At 50.3% G+C, this 19,554-nt stretch overlaps 9 protein-coding genes across 9 annotated transcripts; 3 read left to right on the top strand and 6 right to left on the bottom strand.

The window, feature by feature from the left end:
* Positions 1–203: 203 nt before the first annotated feature.
* N7508_009279 (MIZ zinc finger domain protein) lies at positions 204–3,572 on the top strand (the record flags this gene model as incomplete). Its single annotated transcript, XM_058467342.1, has 1 exon — positions 204–3,572. The coding sequence occupies one exon, from the start codon at positions 204–206 to the stop codon at positions 3,570–3,572; it is 3,369 nt and encodes a 1,122-aa protein (XP_058315188.1).
* A 581-nt stretch (positions 3,573–4,153) lies between these two features.
* On the bottom strand, positions 4,154–5,930 carry N7508_009278 (uncharacterized protein; the record flags this gene model as incomplete). The annotated part of the gene is made up of 3 exons (XM_058467341.1): positions 4,154–4,867; positions 4,925–5,781; positions 5,840–5,930. The coding sequence occupies 3 exons, from the start codon at positions 5,928–5,930 to the stop codon at positions 4,154–4,156; spliced, it is 1,662 nt and encodes a 553-aa protein (XP_058315187.1).
* A 470-nt stretch (positions 5,931–6,400) lies between these two features.
* Positions 6,401–8,552, top strand: N7508_009277 (putative nucleoporin Nsp1; the record flags this gene model as incomplete). The annotated part of the gene is made up of 3 exons (XM_058467340.1): positions 6,401–8,100; positions 8,163–8,286; positions 8,343–8,552. The coding sequence occupies 3 exons, from the start codon at positions 6,401–6,403 to the stop codon at positions 8,550–8,552; spliced, it is 2,034 nt and encodes a 677-aa protein (XP_058315186.1).
* Positions 8,553–9,098: 546 nt separating this feature from the next.
* Positions 9,099–10,508, bottom strand: N7508_009276 (ankyrin repeat domain-containing protein; the record flags this gene model as incomplete). The annotated part of the gene is made up of 1 exon (XM_058467339.1): positions 9,099–10,508. The coding sequence occupies one exon, from the start codon at positions 10,506–10,508 to the stop codon at positions 9,099–9,101; it is 1,410 nt and encodes a 469-aa protein (XP_058315185.1).
* Positions 10,509–11,335: 827 nt separating this feature from the next.
* On the bottom strand, positions 11,336–11,928 carry N7508_009275 (uncharacterized protein; the record flags this gene model as incomplete). Its single annotated transcript, XM_058467338.1, has 4 exons — positions 11,336–11,357; positions 11,462–11,527; positions 11,583–11,648; positions 11,795–11,928. The coding sequence occupies 4 exons, from the start codon at positions 11,926–11,928 to the stop codon at positions 11,336–11,338; spliced, it is 288 nt and encodes a 95-aa protein (XP_058315184.1).
* Positions 11,929–13,190: 1,262 nt separating this feature from the next.
* Positions 13,191–14,134, top strand: artA (14-3-3 adaptor artA; the record flags this gene model as incomplete). The annotated part of the gene is made up of 4 exons (XM_058467337.1): positions 13,191–13,251; positions 13,305–13,853; positions 13,909–13,979; positions 14,030–14,134. The coding sequence occupies 4 exons, from the start codon at positions 13,191–13,193 to the stop codon at positions 14,132–14,134; spliced, it is 786 nt and encodes a 261-aa protein (XP_058315183.1).
* A 1,044-nt stretch (positions 14,135–15,178) lies between these two features.
* N7508_009273 (uncharacterized protein) lies at positions 15,179–15,437 on the bottom strand (the record flags this gene model as incomplete). The annotated part of the gene is given in 2 exon segments (XM_058467336.1): positions 15,179–15,386; positions 15,400–15,437. The coding sequence occupies 2 exon segments, from the start codon at positions 15,435–15,437 to the stop codon at positions 15,179–15,181; spliced, it is 246 nt and encodes an 81-aa protein (XP_058315182.1).
* A 3-nt stretch (positions 15,438–15,440) lies between these two features.
* On the bottom strand, positions 15,441–16,620 carry N7508_009272 (uncharacterized protein; the record flags this gene model as incomplete). The annotated part of the gene is given in 4 exon segments (XM_058467335.1): positions 15,441–16,052; positions 16,114–16,267; positions 16,282–16,349; positions 16,381–16,620. 4 exon segments carry the CDS (start codon positions 16,618–16,620, stop codon positions 15,441–15,443), a joined length of 1,074 nt encoding a protein of 357 aa, XP_058315181.1.
* A 565-nt stretch (positions 16,621–17,185) lies between these two features.
* Positions 17,186–17,923, bottom strand: N7508_009271 (uncharacterized protein; the record flags this gene model as incomplete). Its single annotated transcript, XM_058467334.1, has 1 exon — positions 17,186–17,923. The coding sequence occupies one exon, from the start codon at positions 17,921–17,923 to the stop codon at positions 17,186–17,188; it is 738 nt and encodes a 245-aa protein (XP_058315180.1).
* Between the last annotated feature and the right edge of the window lie 1,631 nt (positions 17,924–19,554).

Below are 19,554 nucleotides of genomic sequence, written 5' to 3'. Positions count from 1 at the left end.
GTCACTTTCAAATACATAACTAGAAACCCTGGATCTCCGTCCCTTTCCCCTAAGTACAGTCAGGTACCTGCTTCGGTAATTTCGTAACTTTCTTTCTCTTTCCCCTCCAAACAACCATCGGCGCTTAAGTCTTTGTTGAGGAAACGAGCGTCTTGTATAAGAGAACCTCCTTCCTACAAATATCCACCCAACGATGATATACCATGACACCGAAATCTCACCGGGTGCACGCTCCTCGTGCTGACAGCATCGGGACATCGAACACAACTGCAAATTTGTTCTTGGGTGGCGTGCGGAGGAATTGGATGGGGCCGGAGGGCTCGGGTCAAATACGCGCGCGACAACTCTCCGACCTTCCTATACCAGGCACTGAGCCTCCACGTGAGCCCTTGATGTCCCCTGGTGACATTCTGCCTTTCCCCCGTTCCGGAGGATTTACGGCCGTCAACGGGTTCACCGCTGTCAATGCAAGAAAACCTCCTCCGCCAGCGGCGGCGTTCCCCTCGCCGGTGCCGAGCACAAATTCTCAACCCAGCCCAGTTACCCCCAACGCGAGCTTGCAGCCCGGACAACAGGCGCAGCGTGGAAATGCGCAACATATGGCAGCGACCCTGCCAACGGTAGGAGTCCCCCGGCCCCAATTTAGAATTGAGAGTTCCGAGCGCGTCACAAATCCGTATGGCACACCGACGACGATACCGGGCCCTGGTGGACAGCATGGGAGTGCGCAACATACGCCCTCAGCCGTACCTCCAAGCAGAACCCAGAGCCCTTTAGTGGGAGCCCAGCGAGAAGCAAATGCCCGTGGCACACCCACGACGGAACGAGGCTGTGATGGACAGCATAGAATCGCGCAACAATCACTCTCGGCTCCACCTTGGAGCATATCTACTCAGCGCACTCCCACTACTCAGAGTCCTTTGATGGAAGCCAGAGTTGATACAAATGCTCAATCCACACAAGGGCAACCGCAAGATGCCGGGTCATCCCCTGCGAGCTCCGAGCCAACCGACGATTTGTGGAAAGCCTGGTCGGAACAGTTGAAAACTCTCAGATCTGATTTAAACAAGCAGCTCACTGGGACCGTGGGTCTACCTCGAGTTGATCTGCTGCGCCAAGCTATCGAAATGAAAGACACTTTTTATTTGGTGATGCATCAGTTGTTCTGCCGATCTAGCATTGATGCAACGACCCTAGGTTATGTTGGAGCACCTGAGGCAGGAATGCGCATGCTCGCCCGTCTCCTAGAAGACAACGAAAAGATGGACTATGCAGTCACCTTCGGGTTGGCTCATTTCCCAGCATCTCCTCAGACCTTGACCACGCAACCGTGGTACTGCAAAGCAGTTGCAAAGGTTCCGCTCTTCTTAAAACTGCTGACAAGTCAATGGGAGCCTGTGTATGCCCAGGCCTTCCGTCCGCCTCTAGTGGATGAGCTTCGAGAAAGGTTCACAGTCGACTCTCCGGTCTTAATGTCGGTGATGTTTATGTGTATTTCGCGGGGACTTTATGAAGAGCAATATATCAAAAAGCTCTTGAACTTGTTCTGGAATGACTGGGGCTCATACGCGGGTCTTCTAGACAATCGGGTTACGGAGACAAGCAGGCGGGCTTTGTGCCAGGACTTGACTCGGGAGTATCTCAAGTTTCCCAAGGCCTATGTACCGTCTCAGTCACCTCTGATAGCTCAGGTAGCTCAGCCACCTCAGGTAATTCAATCACCGCAGGTAGCCCAGTCGCCTCAGGTAGTTCAGTCGCCGCAGGTAGTTCAGTCGCCGCAGGTAGTTCAGTCACCTCAGGTCGCTCAATCGCCTCTATCTCAGTCGCCTCAGGTAGTTCAGGCTCAGTCATCTCAATCACCTCAAATGATTCAATCTCCACAGGTGACACAGGCGACGCAGGTCCATTACCCCAATCCCCCACAACCTAGCCTCCATATACAGACCACGCCACAAACGGTGTCGGTCTCATCGCCCTACCTTGGATCTCCGGCTTCTGGCCAATTCCCTAGCTCAGCTGGCGGGTACTATCATTCTTCGAATTCCCCCCAAGTGCTCGGTGATCCACAGACTGGTTACTGGCACTCTCAGCCCCAACTTCACCCGAGGCTGATGCACCCAGCGCGTCTTGGACAAATACACCCGTCTCAAATGCATGGAATGGCACAGGGACCCCAAATGAGAGGTTTCGCGCAAGCCCCAGGACACATGCCTCAAGATCCATCCGTCCCTTCGACACACACTGTGTCTGTTAATACCCTTCCCCACCCCTTCACATCTCCCATCAGTATCAATTCCCATTCTCAGATCACACAGCCCCAACAACCCAGACAACAGCCTTTACGGTCTGCACCTACCATACCAACGGAGAGAGATCCTTCGATCTCTTACTTTCTGCCACCTCCCGATTACCGAGCACCGATGACGGTGAATCCAGTTCCAATGCGGCTCGGCCTACATCAGGCGAATCTTCGCGATCCTATCAAAAAGCTGTTGACAACGGGAGCAGATGGGCAGGATCTTGAAACCAGCTTGTCTTGCTACCTTGCCGGTGCTGCTGTATCGCCGACTGTTCTCAATCCTCAGCAGCCGATGTACGGATGGACTTTCAATGTCAATGACTCGTTCTTTCAAACATTACCCCGAATGGCTCCTCAAGGTGCAGGGCAACGTCCCATCTGGGCTTACAGGGCTGGTTGTCACACTCTTCGTTTGCGGTGCATCCGCCTTCCCGGAACCCCAATTTCCTGTCAAGAAGAATGGCCTACCGCAAGCACATATTGGCCCAGTGTTATTTACGTCCACGTCAACGACCAAGAGATGTTCGTCCGTCGAAAGGTTCACAACGGGAAAGATCTCCCTCTGGATATCACGGCAAACATTCGCCCGGGTCGAAACACAGTCAGGATCACTCTGCTTCTGGGAGGGGACGAGTGCAAGAATTCCCGATATGCCATGGGCGTGGAAATACTGAGAATCAATGACTTCGAGTCCATTAAAAACATGGCAAAGTCCATCTCAACCGCCGACTCTCGCGCACTCATCCAAAAACGCATCGACCCGATATCAGATGACGACGACGTGGCCGTGGTCACGGACAGCCTGACAATCAGCTTGGTAGACCCTTTCATGGCGCGAATCTTCGACATCCCAGCCCGGTCCCGAAATTGCACTCACTTCGACTGCTTCGACCTGGAGACATTCATCAAAACCCGAATGTTTGAATGTGACGAGAAACCCATGATCGAGAACTGGCGCTGCCCCACCTGCAAGAAAGATGCTCGTCCGCAGTTCCTCGTCATCGACCAGTTCCTCGCTGAGGTGCACGTAAACCTGGCCGCCACCAATCGCCTCGAAAACGCCCAGGCAATCCAATTCAAGGCTGATGGTTCTTGGAAATTGAGGGAACTCACCGATGAGCCTTCTCCCCGCGCCGATCGGACCTGTTTGGCGACGAAGCGAAAGGCCGATTCTTTGTCTACCCCTCAACCGGATGCGCAACGTCCTAAGACTGAAGTCACTCCCTCGGCCCGGGTTCCTGTGACTGATCATACCGTCATTGAGCTGGACTGAGTGGATAATGCGATTTGTTCCATTGCCGGGTTGCTCGCGCTCTGTCTATTACTAGCCCTTTCCATCCAATACAAGACAGTCACTTAGAGTCGTCTCTCATGTCTCTCGTCTTATCTACCCAACCTGTTTTATGCCCCCCATGCCTTTCAGCGATTGCATGCACCTTTTTGAAAAGAAAGATACCCTTTTATCGCATGTTATTCCCATTGCATTTTTCGTTACTGGCGTTCTGGGACTGGGTGTGAAGCTAGCTTCCTTGTTCCCTGCTTCTTATTTGTTTCTCTGCTTCTTGTTATCGGTTACCCCATGGACATAGTAGCTGTCTCTTCTCGCAGAACTTGATCAGAACACTCTTAGCTTGCCTAGGCCATTCTTCCTTCCTACGGCAACTTGAACATTGTAAAATGAACTTATATACTTGCTGTGATATGATAGCTTTTACAGATATGAAATCTCCCTCAATCAGCAAAGACATGGCATGGCATTTTCCGCTCGACATTGCATTATACATAAAGTGTATTATATTGGGCATTTAGGTAGTGTAGTATACCAACATAAACCCAGGAGAAAAAGGAGGAACACTACTTCCTAACTCTCCTCACATGACTAACGAGGTTCTCAATAACGCCCTCAAAAGCCTCCTTTTCACCAATGAGCCCATCTCGCCGCTTAAGCCAGTGCTCCAGCACCGAACTGGCCCGCTGCGTGACGTGCTCCAATTCCTTAACATGTGATTCTAATTCTGGGTCTGTAAGACCGCTCAGTGCGGCATCTGTAGTCGCGCACAGCCGGCGGACGGCTGAAAGGTCCATTTCGGGTGGCGGCGGGGCGCCACGGCGGGATGTAGAGGGGGGTTTTTGGCGTGAGGGAGCCTGACCCTTTTCGGCATTATCGGGTGTGCCATCGCCTTCTTTTCGGGTTTGGCTTGTTGAGCGGGGGGCTGGGCTCTTTGCTCCTGAGCCTTCCAGGTCGATGGAGGGGAGGATGAGCTTTTTCTGTTTGGAGGCCGGGAGGATCTCGTCTAGGTCGACTGGCACGCCTAAGGATACGAGGAATAGGCGACGGATGCGGGATTTCACCCAGTTCTGGGGTTGGAGTGGTGGTGGGGCCACCAGCTGTGACCACAGTGAGAGGGAGCGCTCAGTGCTGAAGATTGCTGCTGAATCTGGGATTGGTTCGACGGGTGAGAGGGTGCTGAGGTCGTGAGTGGCGGGGAAGAGGCTATCTAGGGTTCCCTGGAGGGAGGTGAGAAGGTCGGATGTGGATTTGATGGTGTCGAAATCGATGAGAGGGGGCTGATGTGGTTGGAAGGGTTAGCCGGGAGTGTGAGTAGTGTTGAGCTTAGCACATACAACTGATGGGAGGGAGGGAGGTTGAGGTGTTGTTGTTCCGTCTGTGGAAGCTGCTTCAGCGTCCTCTGCGCTGGGCTCTTGGAAGCCGTCGTCAAAATCTCCAAAATCATCGTCTTCCATGCCATCCTGCTCCTCTACAAATTCATCAAAGTCGTCCGCGCCTTGCTCTGGTTCTCCAAAATCGTCATCATCTATATCATCCTGTGGTAAAGGATCGTGGCTCGCAGAGAGCGTTTCTGTGGATGCCGGGGCATCTGGGACCGTTTCTACCGAATCCGGTAATGGGTCACTTGGTGAGCTCTGATGAGCTTGTGGATGGGTGTCTTCCTCAGTAGGTAATGTGTCCACTCGCTCTAGTCGTGTTTCAGGGAGTTCTGATGTAATTGTTTCGGCCTCAGGGGCTGGGGATGTAGGGTCAAATGCTGGCGGCGTTGGGCTGCCCTCAGAGTCGGACGCCTTCACTACGACGTCAGGCACAGCATCCGCAAGTCGCTTTTCATGTGCTGATGTGCCGGGCACTTCACCATGGCTGGCTTCTTCTGGGTCGACCTTCTCAACCACCGTCCGCGGGATGGGCGACCCTCCTGGGGGTAAGGGACGGTCCTCTGACCCCGCGGGCGAATGGTTTGAGCTAGTTTCACCCTCTGGAACAACTTCAATTTCGTCGGGGACTGCATCCTGCTCCCTCTTTTCGAATGCTGATGTGCCGGGAACCTCGCCATGTTGTGCACTGTCATCAACCCTCTCGACTCGTGTTCGCGGGACAGGGGAAGTGCGACCGGATTGTGGGCTGGACTGCGACTCAGGCTGGCCTTCACTGGCATCTGAGAAATGTTCGTCGCCGCTCTCTGAAGCTGCTGGAAGGGATTGTTAGTTGAATGGCACAAAGTAGTCGAAATATACCAAAGTACCTACTGTTATCCTCAGCTCCTGGGTCTTGCAATTCAGTAGTCTTGCTGGGGGGCTCTAGATGCACATTGGACGAATCGGACGGCCCCTCCGACATTATTGCAGCTAAATTCAGGATATGAACATGAAAGAAGGGGCACACGAGAGAAGAAAATAGTTGAAATGCAATGCACAGTGCGTAGCGTGAGTGACGACGTCGTTTCCCTGCGATCGATGCGAGTCCAGAACGTGGCCGCCTCAGGCACGAATGTCCTTGGTGGCCCGAATAACCAGGCAGAAAGTAGATTGTTGGTGCCTCATATCTCAGGCCGCAGATCCCGCGCGTGCTGCCAAAACTCCTTCAATTATTATTGCTGCACCTTGGTCTCATTGTTTCGCCTTTCTTCAATCAGACCTGAGTCTTATTGTTAATCCCCGTTCAATTAGGAGATATTTTCTCTTCTCTTGGATCTTTTGATCCTTTCTGCAGGATCCCCGACCCCTGCTTTCTGTCGCTGGCGCTCTCTTCGTCCAGCTTTTTCCCATCAACCCAACATCCTCCATACCCTGATCGCGCCAACCAACACTATGTCTTTCTCCTTTGGCGGTACACCCTCCGGCGGCGCCTCCAGCGGAACTCCCAGCGGAGGAGGACTCTTTGGATCCGGCGGTAACGCTTTCGGTGCCAACAAGAATACCACAACCTCTGGATCGACTAACAGTCTCTTCGGCAACGTTGGAGCTCCGGCTAGCGGTTCTTCCTCGCCCTCTACGTTTGGAGGAGGCTCAGCCGCAGGCTCGGGCAATACAATGTTTGGTGGAGGTGCTTCTAATGCAGGTGCTTCCAATGCGACCCCCGGTGCCAGCTCCGGCTTCAGCTTCGGCGGTACGCCCAGCACTCAGTCCAACTCATTGTTCGGTGGCGGCGGCAGCAGCCAAACTCCCAACAAGACAACCGAATCGACCACACCTGGTCAGACTTCCACCAGCGGAATGTTTGGTGGCAGCGGTGCTGCGAAGCCCTTGTTCGGAGGCGCCGCTTCTGCGACACCCGCCCCCGCCAGCGGTGGTTTGTTCGGAAACAACTCTACCACTCCCGCAGGCCCTCCGCCAGGATCAAAAGCACCCACTGGCCTCTTTGGAGGTGGCGCTTCTACCACACCTGCCGCCGCGCCTTCGTCGACCACACCCACTACATCACAGCCGTCTTCTGGTCTTTTCGGAGGTGCAGCTCCCGCTGCATCTGGTGCTCCGAAGCCAATGTTTGGAGGAACCCCTGCTGCCGCGCCCAGTGGTAGCCTTTTCGGTGGTGCAGGCAAGCCGGCCGCGTCAACCACTCCCACTCCTGCGGATAGCACCCCCAAGCCGTCACTATTTGGAGCCGCGGCTCCTACGCAGGGTACACAACAGTCTACTCCCGGGCAGCAATCGACTCCTTCTCTGTTCGGTGGCAATGCAGCCACTGCTGCTGGTGCATCTGCTCCGAAGCCTGCATTCAGCCTCGGCGGTGCCGCTCCTTCCACCACAAGCGCTGCTACCCAACCCTCCCTAGGAGCCCCCGCTACCTCGACTTCCACTCCTCAAAAGTCTCTCTTCCCCAGTATGGGCGGTGCCACATCCACTGCTGCGCCTTCAACTACCCCAGCCGCAGCCCCCTCCGGGGGTTTGTTCCCGGGTCTTGGCAAGACAACTGCCGCAACTACTCCAGGTACTGCTGCCACAACCGCCGCACCTGCTACATCTACTGCACAGCCTGCTGCTCCATCTGGTGGACTTTTTGGTCAAACTGCCTCCACCCCTTCGACCAAACCTACCGCACCTCTCGGTGGTGCCACGACTACCGCCCCAGCTGCTGCTTCGACCGCAGGTGCCACCTCGGGCACCACAGCCACAGCCACAGGTATCTCTGCGCTTGGTCAGTCTACGGCTGGTCCCGCTCCCCCAGCTCAGTCCCGCCTGAAGAACAAGACTATGGATGAGATCATTACCCGGTGGGCGACAGACCTTACCAAATACCAGAAGGACTTCCGCGAACAGGCCGAGAAGGTTTCCGAATGGGATCGTCTGTTGGTAGAGAACGGTACCAAGGTTCAAAAGCTATACGGCAGCACTGTTGATGCAGACCGGGCTACCCAGGAAGTTGAGCGCCAACTCGCATCTGTGGAAGGTCAACAAGACGAGCTCAGCGCATGGCTGGACCGATATGAGCGCGAAGTCGATGAGATGGTTTCCAAGCAAGTGGGCCCTGGAGAGTCCCTCCAGGGACCCGATCAGGAACGCGAGAAGACGTAAGTACCTCCTTTCGATGCACACTTTAATCCAGAAACACTTTGACTGACATTACCGACAGATACAAACTGGCTGAGAAGCTTTCGGACCGCCTGGACGAGATGGGCAAGGACCTTACCAGCATGATTGAAGAGGTGAACGGCGCCTCCGCTACATTGAGCAAGACCAACAAAGCAGACGAGCCTGTAAGTCCATACTTGATACATTCATCCCGTGATAACCCACTAACAAATCTCAACAGATCTCCCAGATCGTCCGCATCCTCAACTCGCACCTGTCCCAGCTCCAGATCATCGACCAAGGTACTTCGGATCTGCAAGCCAAGGTTGCTGCAGCCCACCAAGCAGGCCAGTCGATCTCTGGCCGTCTCGGATACGGATATGCCAGCCCTGGCATGGGCAATGGCCACGCCGCTGATGACTTCTACCGCTCCTACATGGGTCGGCGGTAAAGGGCGGTTGATGTTTTTCTAATGATTTGAATATCGGAGTTATCGGCTACTTGGCACTTCAATGTGCTTTAAGGAATGTACTCTTGCAGTCAGGGAATGCTAATAGTCGGTCACAATAAACTGCTTGCATGTGCTTCTGATAAATTCTTTTTCTCGTGATGTCAGGATGTAACTGGTGCCATCAACTCAACACCCATTTTTTCGCCCACGTACCACGTACGATCTTCCTAGTCTCAACATTTTGAGCCATATTAAATGTAGTCTTGGCTTATTTCTGACGCTAACTTCGCTATAATAAGGTTTACAAGTTTTTCTGTATAGTGCTAATGAAAGTATTGGATATTATGAGTACGGAACTCTCGAAGCGAGTGAATCGATTTAGGCATTATTTTGCCTTCCTTTGACCTCTTCTTTTTCAATTTCCTGTAGCTCAATTTGACATAGGTTCTATACTGTAGGAAAGAGCAATAATATAAGGCGGTACAAGAGATGGGACCTTGATGTCAAGACTGCCGTAAATATAGATTCATTTAAATAATACACCTGTCACCTGCCTCCCAAATCAGGAGTTGCTTTATCTTTTGCAGCCTGGAGAATGTCGCGAGCCTCGTTTGACGGACATAAATGCTCCGCCCATCGATCCGAGAACGCCGTCACCGTAAGCTCAATCGGAGTTTTATTCTGCTTATTCATAATGTTTTGATCAGCACCAGCAACTAGCAATTGCGTAACAAAGTCTGGCAATGTCTCGCTGGCAGCTATATGCAAAGGCGTATCACCATTGTTGTCCTGGGGCTGGACAGCAGCACCACGAGATAACAAAAGCTCCGCCGATCTTGTGCAATAACTCTTCGGTAGATAATGAAGCGGCGTACGACCGCGATGATCTCTCGATGTGGGATCGGCCCCGTAGTCGAGTAGGATATTGCATAAAATGTGCCCATCCTTCTTCATCGCAAGATGCAGGGGTGTAACTCCACTATCGGTTTTCGGCTCTGGGGATGCGCCTAGTGCTAGCAGCATTGAAGTGACCCGAAGACTTTCGTCAATTTGTTGAATCCGCGTTTCCCAAACTGTGGCTAGGTGCAATGGTCTGTTTCCAGTTGCTGATTGTGCTTCCATGTTTGCGCCTTTCCTGACTAGGAACAGGGCTAATTGCTTGCAGCCGTTGTAGCAGGCATAATGGAGTGGTGTGTTGCCGTGGGAATCTTTGACTTCGATTGAGACTCCTTTTTCTAGTAGCATTTCGGCGATTTGGACTTTGTTCTTCAGCGCTGCTAGATGGAGTAGTGATTTGTTTTGGTCCCGGTCTTTGAAGTTGATGTCAGCGCCATTTTCAATCAGGCATAGCGCTACTTCCATTGAGCCAGAGACACATGCTGTGCACAATGGTGTCTCGCCAATAAAGTTTTTGGATTCGAGCTCTGCGCCTTTGGCGATGAGAACCTGGGTCGCTGCCTCGTTGTTCCTTGTGGACTCTTTGGCCGAGAAATGCAATAGTGATTCTCCCTTCTTGTCCCTTTCGTTTGGATCAACTCCCACTTCGATCAGAGCTTTGACGACTTCTGGGTGATTGTAGCGGATAGCCCATTGGATTGGGGTTCGTTTGAGAGGTCTTTTTTCCTCAGAGTAAGGATTGGCGCCAAGTGAGAGCAGATAAGCTACCACCTCAACATGGCCGTAGCGTGCTGCATTGAGCAAGGGCTGACTCGAAACCAGGCCTTGGATCCGCGCACCTTGTTGGATGAATTCTTTGACTGATGCCAGTATCCCGTGGGCTGCGGCCCATTCGAGTGCGGATCCTTCGTTGTGTAGGACATTGTGTTTGTAAAGATGTGAATTGAGAAGGCTGTGGAAGTGACGATTGGTCTGTACCAGTGCGTTGATGTCTCCCTCGGAGTCCAGGGGGTTTGCTATAGCGAGCAGAAGCTCGTTTGGCAGGTCGAGCAGAGGCATGGTGGGGGTGATTGTGGCATCACTAGAGGATGTATTCCCAATTGCAATGATGTATGAATGTGAGCATGGAGGGAGAGATGAAGAAGAAAGGAAGAGTGTATAGGAAAGAGCTCCAGATGTAGGTGCGGGCCTTGATATTGTGGAGTCAACACAGTTAGTTAACTAAGTTATCCACCGCGGCCTTGTCACTTCGGCATAAGCTTATTTTGATCTTGAGATCTTGTACCAAGCGCGGATGGTAAAACGGTGCCATCTGAAATACAGGGGTCATAATTCTGTCCACAGTGCTTTGGAGTATTGGACAAGCTTTTTACACAATCCCCAAAGTAAGTGTTGTATTTCATGTATTATTTGTACCCTCACTTAGCCGCTATTTTTCGCCTCTTTTTTGTTAATTTTCACGAAGCTCAGATGAGCTGTTCAGATCATTAAAACGGGACTGGGTTATGAAAGGACTTATGGCCACCGTTGTAAATTCTTGTACATTGGAGCTTACTTGGATAAATGTACCCCTACATATCTCTATAGCGACTCTAATCGAGAACTTTAAAGCTTTGACTGGACCAGCTCGATACCGGTCCTTTGCACAGGATTACTCTAGTGACTATGGAGTACAGGGACGCAAGTCAGATGTCATGCACAGTGCAAATTTCATTGAAGAAACTCGAGAGAGATGATGGCAGAGACATGCTTAATCGAGGCACAGGCGCTAGCAATGAAACGGAGCTAAATCCAGCAAACAAGCTCGGATGGCTTGGAGTGGAGATGATATTATACACTGAGCTTAGTGTAGCTATTCATAAATGCAGGATGCATGGACGATAAGTCTATTGGCGGGTCAGGCCGTCACTGCGATGAAACCAGTCAGTCATGTAATTTCTATTGTATCCTCAATTCCAGCAAGGTCTCTGAAGGACACAGAATTCCATCAAGGGTAATAAAGGTACACTCACATATGGCCCTCGAGCTCATCGAGGTGCTTGCGCTGCTCAGCAATCTTCTTCTTGAGGGCAGCAAGCCTTATAGCACGGTTAGGTTGTATTCTTGACTCCAAGGTCCAACGATGAAACTTACTTCTCCAATTCCTTCTCACGGATGTACAGACTCTCCTGAGCGGCCTCACGACGGGTGAAGGCGTCACTACAGAGCACAGATGTTAGCAATGATCATCGCGAGTATGATGTCATCAACCTGCAGCCAGACTGGCATACTGAGCTAGCAATTGATAGCAATTGAAGCTTAGGCCAAACTGTAACAGGAAGACACCTATGTTGTATCTTGCTTACCCAGAAGAAGCACCACCAGCGGGACGAGGAGCGCCGGTGTCGCCCTCACCCATACGGGGGACAGCGACGGAGAAGGAACGGGTCATAACCGCTCGGTTGGCGGTGGCAGCAGGACGGATGAATTGACGAAGCATTTTGATGAAATAGTAGAGTTTGGAGAGAGAGAGAAAGAAGTTGACAGGGGAAGGTTTACAAGGTACAAGAGGAGGACATCAGGCAAGCCATGACATAACCCGCCAAGAAACGTCATGTGAGATTATGTCAGATATATTACATCAGCAGGTCATGTGAACAAAAATTTCTGTTTCCGGCGCAAGAAGATGCGATAAGTAGATGAGCTCTCATTCGACTTGTTAACATCATGGGGGGATGTTGCAGATGACCTTCTAAGCCTCTCGTCTGGACTCCCCCAAAAAGTGACAGAAAAGAGGTCGAAAAGAGTAGACGCGGGAAGTGATGTTTGAAACTAGTGGTCTGCCTTGTATTTATTCTCTAATGAGGCGCAAGTTAGGAACCCCGGGCGATTGGCGCGGAATGGGGGATGACGATGTTGGCCCACCGAACCACACAGAAGATGAGGAAGTGTAGAGAGATGAAGTACCAGTACAAGGAAAGAGAAATGAGAATTACTTAGAGCAAGTGACCAAGTAGTCTCTCCTTTAGCTAGAAGCCGAAGAAGTGGGTTGTTCAGGCGTAAATCCCAACAACACCGCCTTCTGTGTTTCCCCCCCCTCCTTCTCCTCTCCCCTTCTCTCTCTCTCTTCCCCTTCATCTCCCCCCAATCTATCTCCTTTTCACCTTTTTTCTCTTTAAACAAGGTGAGTGTTCTCTCTATCCATCTCTATGCTGGTACTCCCATTCCCACGTCACATCTGCCACTTCCCACCTCCCTCCCCCCCCCCCCACACACACATCAATCTGGTTTCCAAGGCTCGAAAAGAACAACTCCCCCTCTCCCCTCCAAGATATCCTTCAAGTCAAGCCCTGTCAAGACCTCGTCAATGGAATCGCGTCACGATAATATGAGGGAAACCACCTGTCTTCGTTGCCTTGTTTACCCGCTGAACCGGTGCCGCGACCGCTTTCCTGCGATACCAACTACGCACGGGAACCAAGGCAGAGTGGCCACTGGGCTATCATCAATGATCGTCATGATCTGCCATCACGCATTTTCGTCCCAATGACTTGATCATTTCTCTCCATATTCTTAGGGGGAAATACATCTGGAATCCTCGATACTTGAGGGGTTGTTCTCTACCCCTCTCGACCGCCTTGCTTGCACGGTTTCTCTATGGCGTGATTTGATGTCTTCTATCTCGAAATCCGTGACAACTTGGGAATTTTATCTGAAAAATGGCTAACCTGATCTAATCCCTGCAGAAAACACATTTTCACAATGGGTCACGAAGACGCTGTCTACCTCGCCAAGCTCGCTGAGCAGGCTGAGCGCTATGAAGGTTTGTTGATCAATCCTCGACTTTCAGTCATATCCGCTGACCATGCGACACAGAGATGGTCGAGAACATGAAGGTCGTTGCCTCGGCCGATGTTGAGCTCACCGTTGAGGAGCGGAATCTCCTGTCCGTCGCTTACAAGAACGTTATCGGTGCCCGCCGTGCTTCCTGGAGAATTGTCACCTCGATCGAGCAGAAGGAGGAGTCCAAGGGCAACGAGTCCCAGGTCACCCTGATTAAGGAGTACCGTCAGAAGATCGAGGCCGAGCTTGCCAAGATCTGCGATGACATCCTTGAGGTTCTCGACGAGCACCTCATCAAGTCCGCCCAGTCCGGCGAGTCCAAGGTCTTCTACCACAAGATGAAGGGTGACTACCACCGTTACCTCGCCGAGTTTGCCATTGGCGACCGCCGCAAGGGTGCCGCCGACTACTCCCTGGAGGCTTACAAGGCCGCCACCGAGATCGCCCAGACTGACCTCGCCCCCACCCACCCCATCCGCCTCGGACTCGCCCTTAACTTCTCTGTCTTCTACTACGAGATCCTCAACTCTCCCGACCAGGCTTGCCACCTCGCCAAGCTCGCCTTCGACGATGCTATTGCTGGTACGTCTACATCTTCTTGAAACTTCAATGATTTGGCACTAACACCTGTTTGCAGAGCTCGACACCCTGAGCGAGGAGAGCTACAAGGACTCCACCCTCATTATGCAGCTCCTCCGTGATAACTTGGTACGTACTTCACTCTGCATAGATGAAACACAAATACTGACCAATCTTAGACCCTCTGGACCTCTTCCGAGGCTGAGCCCGCTGCCGAGAGCGCCGCCCCCGCCGAGAAGAAGGAGGAGGCCCCGGCCGCCGAGGGTGAGAAGCCCGCCGAGTAAATGAGTAACACCTAAAAAGATCTTGTTGAAGGACTCACGTCCTCAGGACGGATGGGACAACCGAGAGAGAGAGCGCGCGACGGGTCTCCCTGTGCAAGGACAGAGGGGAGACGAGGAGAAGGGAATGTGAGATGTATTGACTTGAGTCGGTTTGCTCTCTCAAGGCTCGCAAGGGCCTGCAAGACAAACAACCGGCTTTGATGCTGATCTGGTCCATTTCACTTTGGATCCTCTACTTACCTTGTGCCTCCTTTGCTTTTGGCCCGGTGCTTGTGTTCTCTGCCTGGGGATATCTATCTGTCTTCTCTTTTTCGTTTTTCATTCTCCTTGTTATTTTGTCTACTTTGCCTCTTAACTACCCAAAGAGTCCCTTTGCGCGCACTCTCACAGCACCCCAACACATACACAGGACACCACAGAAGTTTTTATTAAATCAGTTCCTTATCAGGACTTCCACGAGGATGTATCTTGCCGATCTCCGACTTGGCTTTCTTCCCTTTTCTTTTCTCCATCTCCCGTACTCTGCCATACGGCGTTTGATTCTCGCTAGACGTGATTTCGAAGATAAATTCGTATACTGACCATATCACTTGCTTTGATTGAGTAAAATGTAGTCGAAGCTGTAAGTGTAACATTGTCTAGTCACAACGAGAGGCATTTATACAAGGGTCTGTATACAGTGCCATTGATGAGGTGTCGGACAGTCTATGTACCAACCCACCTGCCTCAAAGCGAGTATGCTATTGCTAACATCGTTTTCGCCCTACGCTAACAAGGAAGAAACCAGGTACCTCCTGTACCTTACTCCTCTCCACACCTTTTGATTCTAATAGGGCATCGCACGACGACCAGGAAGTCACGAGGTAGTGCTCTTAGGACTATACAACAACCATGTGGTGCTTGGAATGAAACCCCACTGGTCTGTATATAATACCTAGCTAGTCATCCCATCTCTCAAACTAACCTACAAAGCATTCTCTCCGAATTTGAGAAAACAAATCCCAAGTACGAGGCGAGCATCCCTCTAACCGACGCGCAATCTCACTAATCAATTTCGTAACCCGACCTTTGAGGAACCATACCCCCTGAAGAGGCCTTGAAAGAACGGCGTAGTGCGCCAAAAGCAATAAAGCACCCGAACAATTCCGTTCCAATAAGTCTAGGTACCCGGGCAAAACACGCATCGGCTAGGAATTGAGCACATCCTAGATAGATGGCGATGGCCCACACTGCTTCACGAACTTGAAAGCAACTGCCAATTTCACAGCGGAATCATGGTAGATTTGATATTTGGTTGATTCATCTTCTAGGAAGGTGGACAGTAAAGTAACCAGTAGTGGATCATTCGGACCAACAACGACACCGAGAGATCATCTCGCCATAGAGCTGTAAAGGGTGCTAATGGACCACTGGTGAGATCGTCCCAGACGGGACAAAGCATTGAGCAGCCGTTGCGGAGGATGTGGATCCATTGTGCGGAAAGTTGTTCTTTGTTTTGGGTGTTTCCGTTGTTGAGGGATAACACTTCGTCTTTGGGTTCTAAGCCTAATGAGCAGACGACGAGGAAGAATGCAAATGCTAGTACTGCTTGGCAGTTTTTGTTATCAACGTGCATGGTTTCCCATCGGAAGGCGGGAATTGCTTGGTTTTGGTGTTGGGCTGATTGGCTTGTATAGGAATGCCGATTGCTGGGGTCGTTGGATGCGAGATGGAGAGCTGAACAGGCTAGGAGGCTGTGGAGTAAGAAGGGGTATTGAGAGGAAAGTTGTATGACGATTACTTGAAATGCATTGTCTGTATCGGGATCACATGAGAGGGTTCTATAGGTGTGGTCTTGATAATGATTCAGTAGGATTTCATCGTTTGGGGTCAGAGGGATGTTTTGGTCCCATGTTACTCTTATAGGTGTATCAACAGTCTAAGGGAGGGTATAGGTATCAGTAAGGAGCACTGATTTTGGGGCGGCCTTTTTCACTGACCGTAGTAGAAGATCTGTCAATTGTCAGTCTGTCAGCACTGTCGGGCAATGACGGTGAGACCAACAACGCTGGGTTAGTAAAGTACCGAAGAGTATTCCCACGGAAGAAAGTCTGCAATGGAACTGATTTCAAGAAATCGCCATCTTTCGAGGCACTGATTTGATGTACAGATCTCCAATGCTGTTTGATACGCTTGGTTGTAACACATCAATGAGTGCAGCCCGCAAAAGAGCATGCTAGTCCGCTTTGAATTGGCAGTAGAGGCACTGGAAACTGGGTTTCATCAGGCAAGACGACGTCGTTGGGCGGGGTCAGATCAAATTTTGAGGCATAGTCGACGAAGGATTGACGAGCATAACAATTGATAGAATGGACTTCTTTCAGATGGCGGACGACTGCGCCAGGCTGAATGGCATGGCGGCAATGGAGGCAGATTAATACTTGATAGGTGGGTAGATAGTGTAATGGTTGAGATGGGAGGATTGAATTCACTGAGGCTGAAGTCATGGTGGTTACTTGAATACAGAAGAACACTTGTGAATAGTCGTTTTTTCTGATTGTCTCAAATCAAGACCAGGGAGGTTGCAGAATAAGAGATGCTGCTCTCTAGACCCGGGGGCTGTGATGGTGTTAGTCAGCAAATTCGGGGTCTGGAGAAATCTATACGACTCTGATATTTCTCCAACTAGATGTATAACGTGTACAGGAAGCATGAACAGTCTAGGAAACCATACATTCTAGGACAAAATATGGCAAGAAAGAAGCAAATCTGCGACAACACCCTCTCCACGTCGATTACCTTGCTCAATTCCACCATCGTCTCCTCCCAAACCTGAGCATGTACTTTTCTTCCAGCATGACTATCTCCATACCTAGCAAATGGTGCTGGCTGATTATCAGATACTGCCCATTGGAGGATTCACCAGCCAACACCGACGAATGAACCAAAGTACGAGCACCCATAGAAACAGAACGGCCAATAACTCTCTTCATACCACAAGGACTTTGCCAAAAGCACCCTCGGCTGTACGATGTAACTCAGAGCCATAGCAAAAACCAGGTTTGATCAGGTTTAGAATGGTGCCTTTGGAGCGTTGGGCACTGGATTGGTGAATATGGAACAGCTCGAGGAAGAAAAGCTGGTATAGCAGCTTAGAGATGTAGTATCGGTCGCCCATGTCGAAGTGATTTTGTTATCCAGCACATTGATAAGGGAGACACCTTCTTTGGTAGAGATTTGGGCATCCATAAACTTGGCCCAGGCGGCAGTTTCACTGCCCACGATAGAAATCACCGGACGACTGTGGTAGGGGTGCCTGGCAACTTGTTGATCGAGTACGGGCAGCAACAGCGGAGTAAGAAGAGCGGTGCTCAACCAATTGATTTGAATAGTTGCTTCGTGAGAAGTAGACTGGTTTACGGTAAAGTTGAAATTGGCAACACCGGCATTGAGAAGAGCAAAGTCGATCTGAATCTTGGATTGCTTAAGTTGTTCAACAAAGACAATCACACTATCATAGCTACCCAAATCCAATTGCCAAATCTCGATCACAGGAGCCTTTGCTGAAGCGGGAAGCGAGGCGAGAAGGGATTCCCGGGCAGCTTCTCCTTTGGAGGTATTGCGGACGGCAACAATCAGATGAGATAAACCAAGCCCGAGTAGCTGAGAACATGCTTGATAGCCCAGTCCAGTGTTTGAGCCTGTTCCAAGACCAGCTTTTTCATGGAGGGAGGTGTTGGTAGGTGCTTTGGATGGGCAGACCAGAAACTGGCGATATAGGAAGCCGGGATAGGTGTTGTAGAAGGGCATTTTGCGAGCTATAGAGGTAGAGACAAAATAAACAGGATGAAGAAAGGAGAGAATGAGACGGCAATAAGAATGGCGAGTCAATATAAGACATATTTTCCTTATGGTCTGCCGTATACTTCTGTGGATATAGAAACCGACGGTGCCGTTCCACGCTGTGATTGGCCACCTCGGCTTTAAGTATCATCTCCGCAGAACTGATGGTGCCGTTCTCATCTTGCATTCTGGCATTAATAGAACGAAGGGAACCTAGCGGGCTCAGTAGTCGGACGTTCGTGTTTCGGAGTTTAAAAACGGACTTAGGATGCCATGGTGAGTCCTACTGCACATTCTCCGGGGTTCTTTTGGAGTTCCACCAGGTAAGAAATGCAGTCCTTATTTCAGAAGGGGAGACAGCTATAAATGATGATAACGGTATGCAATTCATTTGTTAAACTGACTGCTATCTCTGTCAATTAGTCACATGTTCTGGAAGGGAACGGTTGGGGAGACAACAAGGTATATTTTGAGATTTTCGATGTTACTATCAATCTATTTGGGTTAAAGGTAGAAAGAGAATAGATAAAGATAGCTTTTGTATATTAAACAGCCGTACGACAACATTCTCATTCATTCGCATTGCGACTATCCCATTCTCGCGTGTCTTTCAACTACTGCTGCTTCTTCCTCTGTTGTCTAATCTTTGAACAAAAAGATATCGGTATCTGTATTATGATAGGGCTATTCTAAATCATGATGAGGTGTTTGCCTGTGAAAGTATAAGTTCAGTCCTGGTGAGTTCATTCAGAATATAGAATATGTGCCAAATACCACTCATAGCCAATACGAACAATAGTATAATGAGACTAAGGTGAAGGTCAAAAGTACGAAATTTACGAGACAATGCGAACAAAAGGACTTAACGTTGCTTACCCTCTGCCCAAGAGAGATTCTATTATTACCGATATGTCACTTAGATCTGCCTATATATCTCTTGCAAGCGAGCTATCTGTCCAAGACTGCAGATTGGAGTCCGTGATAGTCACACGAGCACTACTGAAAGTGGCTTGAAGTTTTGCCTAGAGTATGTATGTGCAAGCGCCTAAACTGCGGATGTGCCTTGATCTGACACCTATCTAATATTTGCTTTTTCTCATTTCTTGGTGTATATTCCTTTGTTATGTTCTTTATTCTATTCAGTTAATTTTTCTGTTCAGACACACGGCCTTTAGTACATATAGCACACAACATGTATTCAATTTGATCCCGATTCAAAGCTAGTGTTTATCGGAAAAATCTACAAATTTGAACATGGAGATTTACATGCAAAGCTAGGAGGAACCCATATAACCCAAAAGGTAAGCAGGCTATCGCGGTTCCTTGGGCTAAACAACGTCTTGGGCAGCTACCCCAGATAGGCATAATAGAACGCTCCTGCATGCCAAATCCCCAGAAATACACTGCATCTACCCCATTCCCTCCCATTGATCGCCCGAATATATGCTTCACCCATACGGTCCGTAGGTGAGTTTCGATCCTCAACCAGACCCATAACCCCCGACATCATCAACTACAGGTCATTGTACATGTACATATACATCCATACGATCAACGATTCACGTCAAGGTTAATCTAAAAGATCATCACCACAAAAC

Source organism: Penicillium antarcticum, assembly GCF_028974205.1.
Source record: "Penicillium antarcticum strain IBT 31339 chromosome Unknown utg000009l_segment0_segment0, whole genome shotgun sequence".
Taxonomy (NCBI): Eukaryota; Fungi; Ascomycota; class Eurotiomycetes; order Eurotiales; family Aspergillaceae; genus Penicillium; species Penicillium antarcticum.
This window is presented reverse-complemented; position numbering and strand designations above follow the sequence as displayed.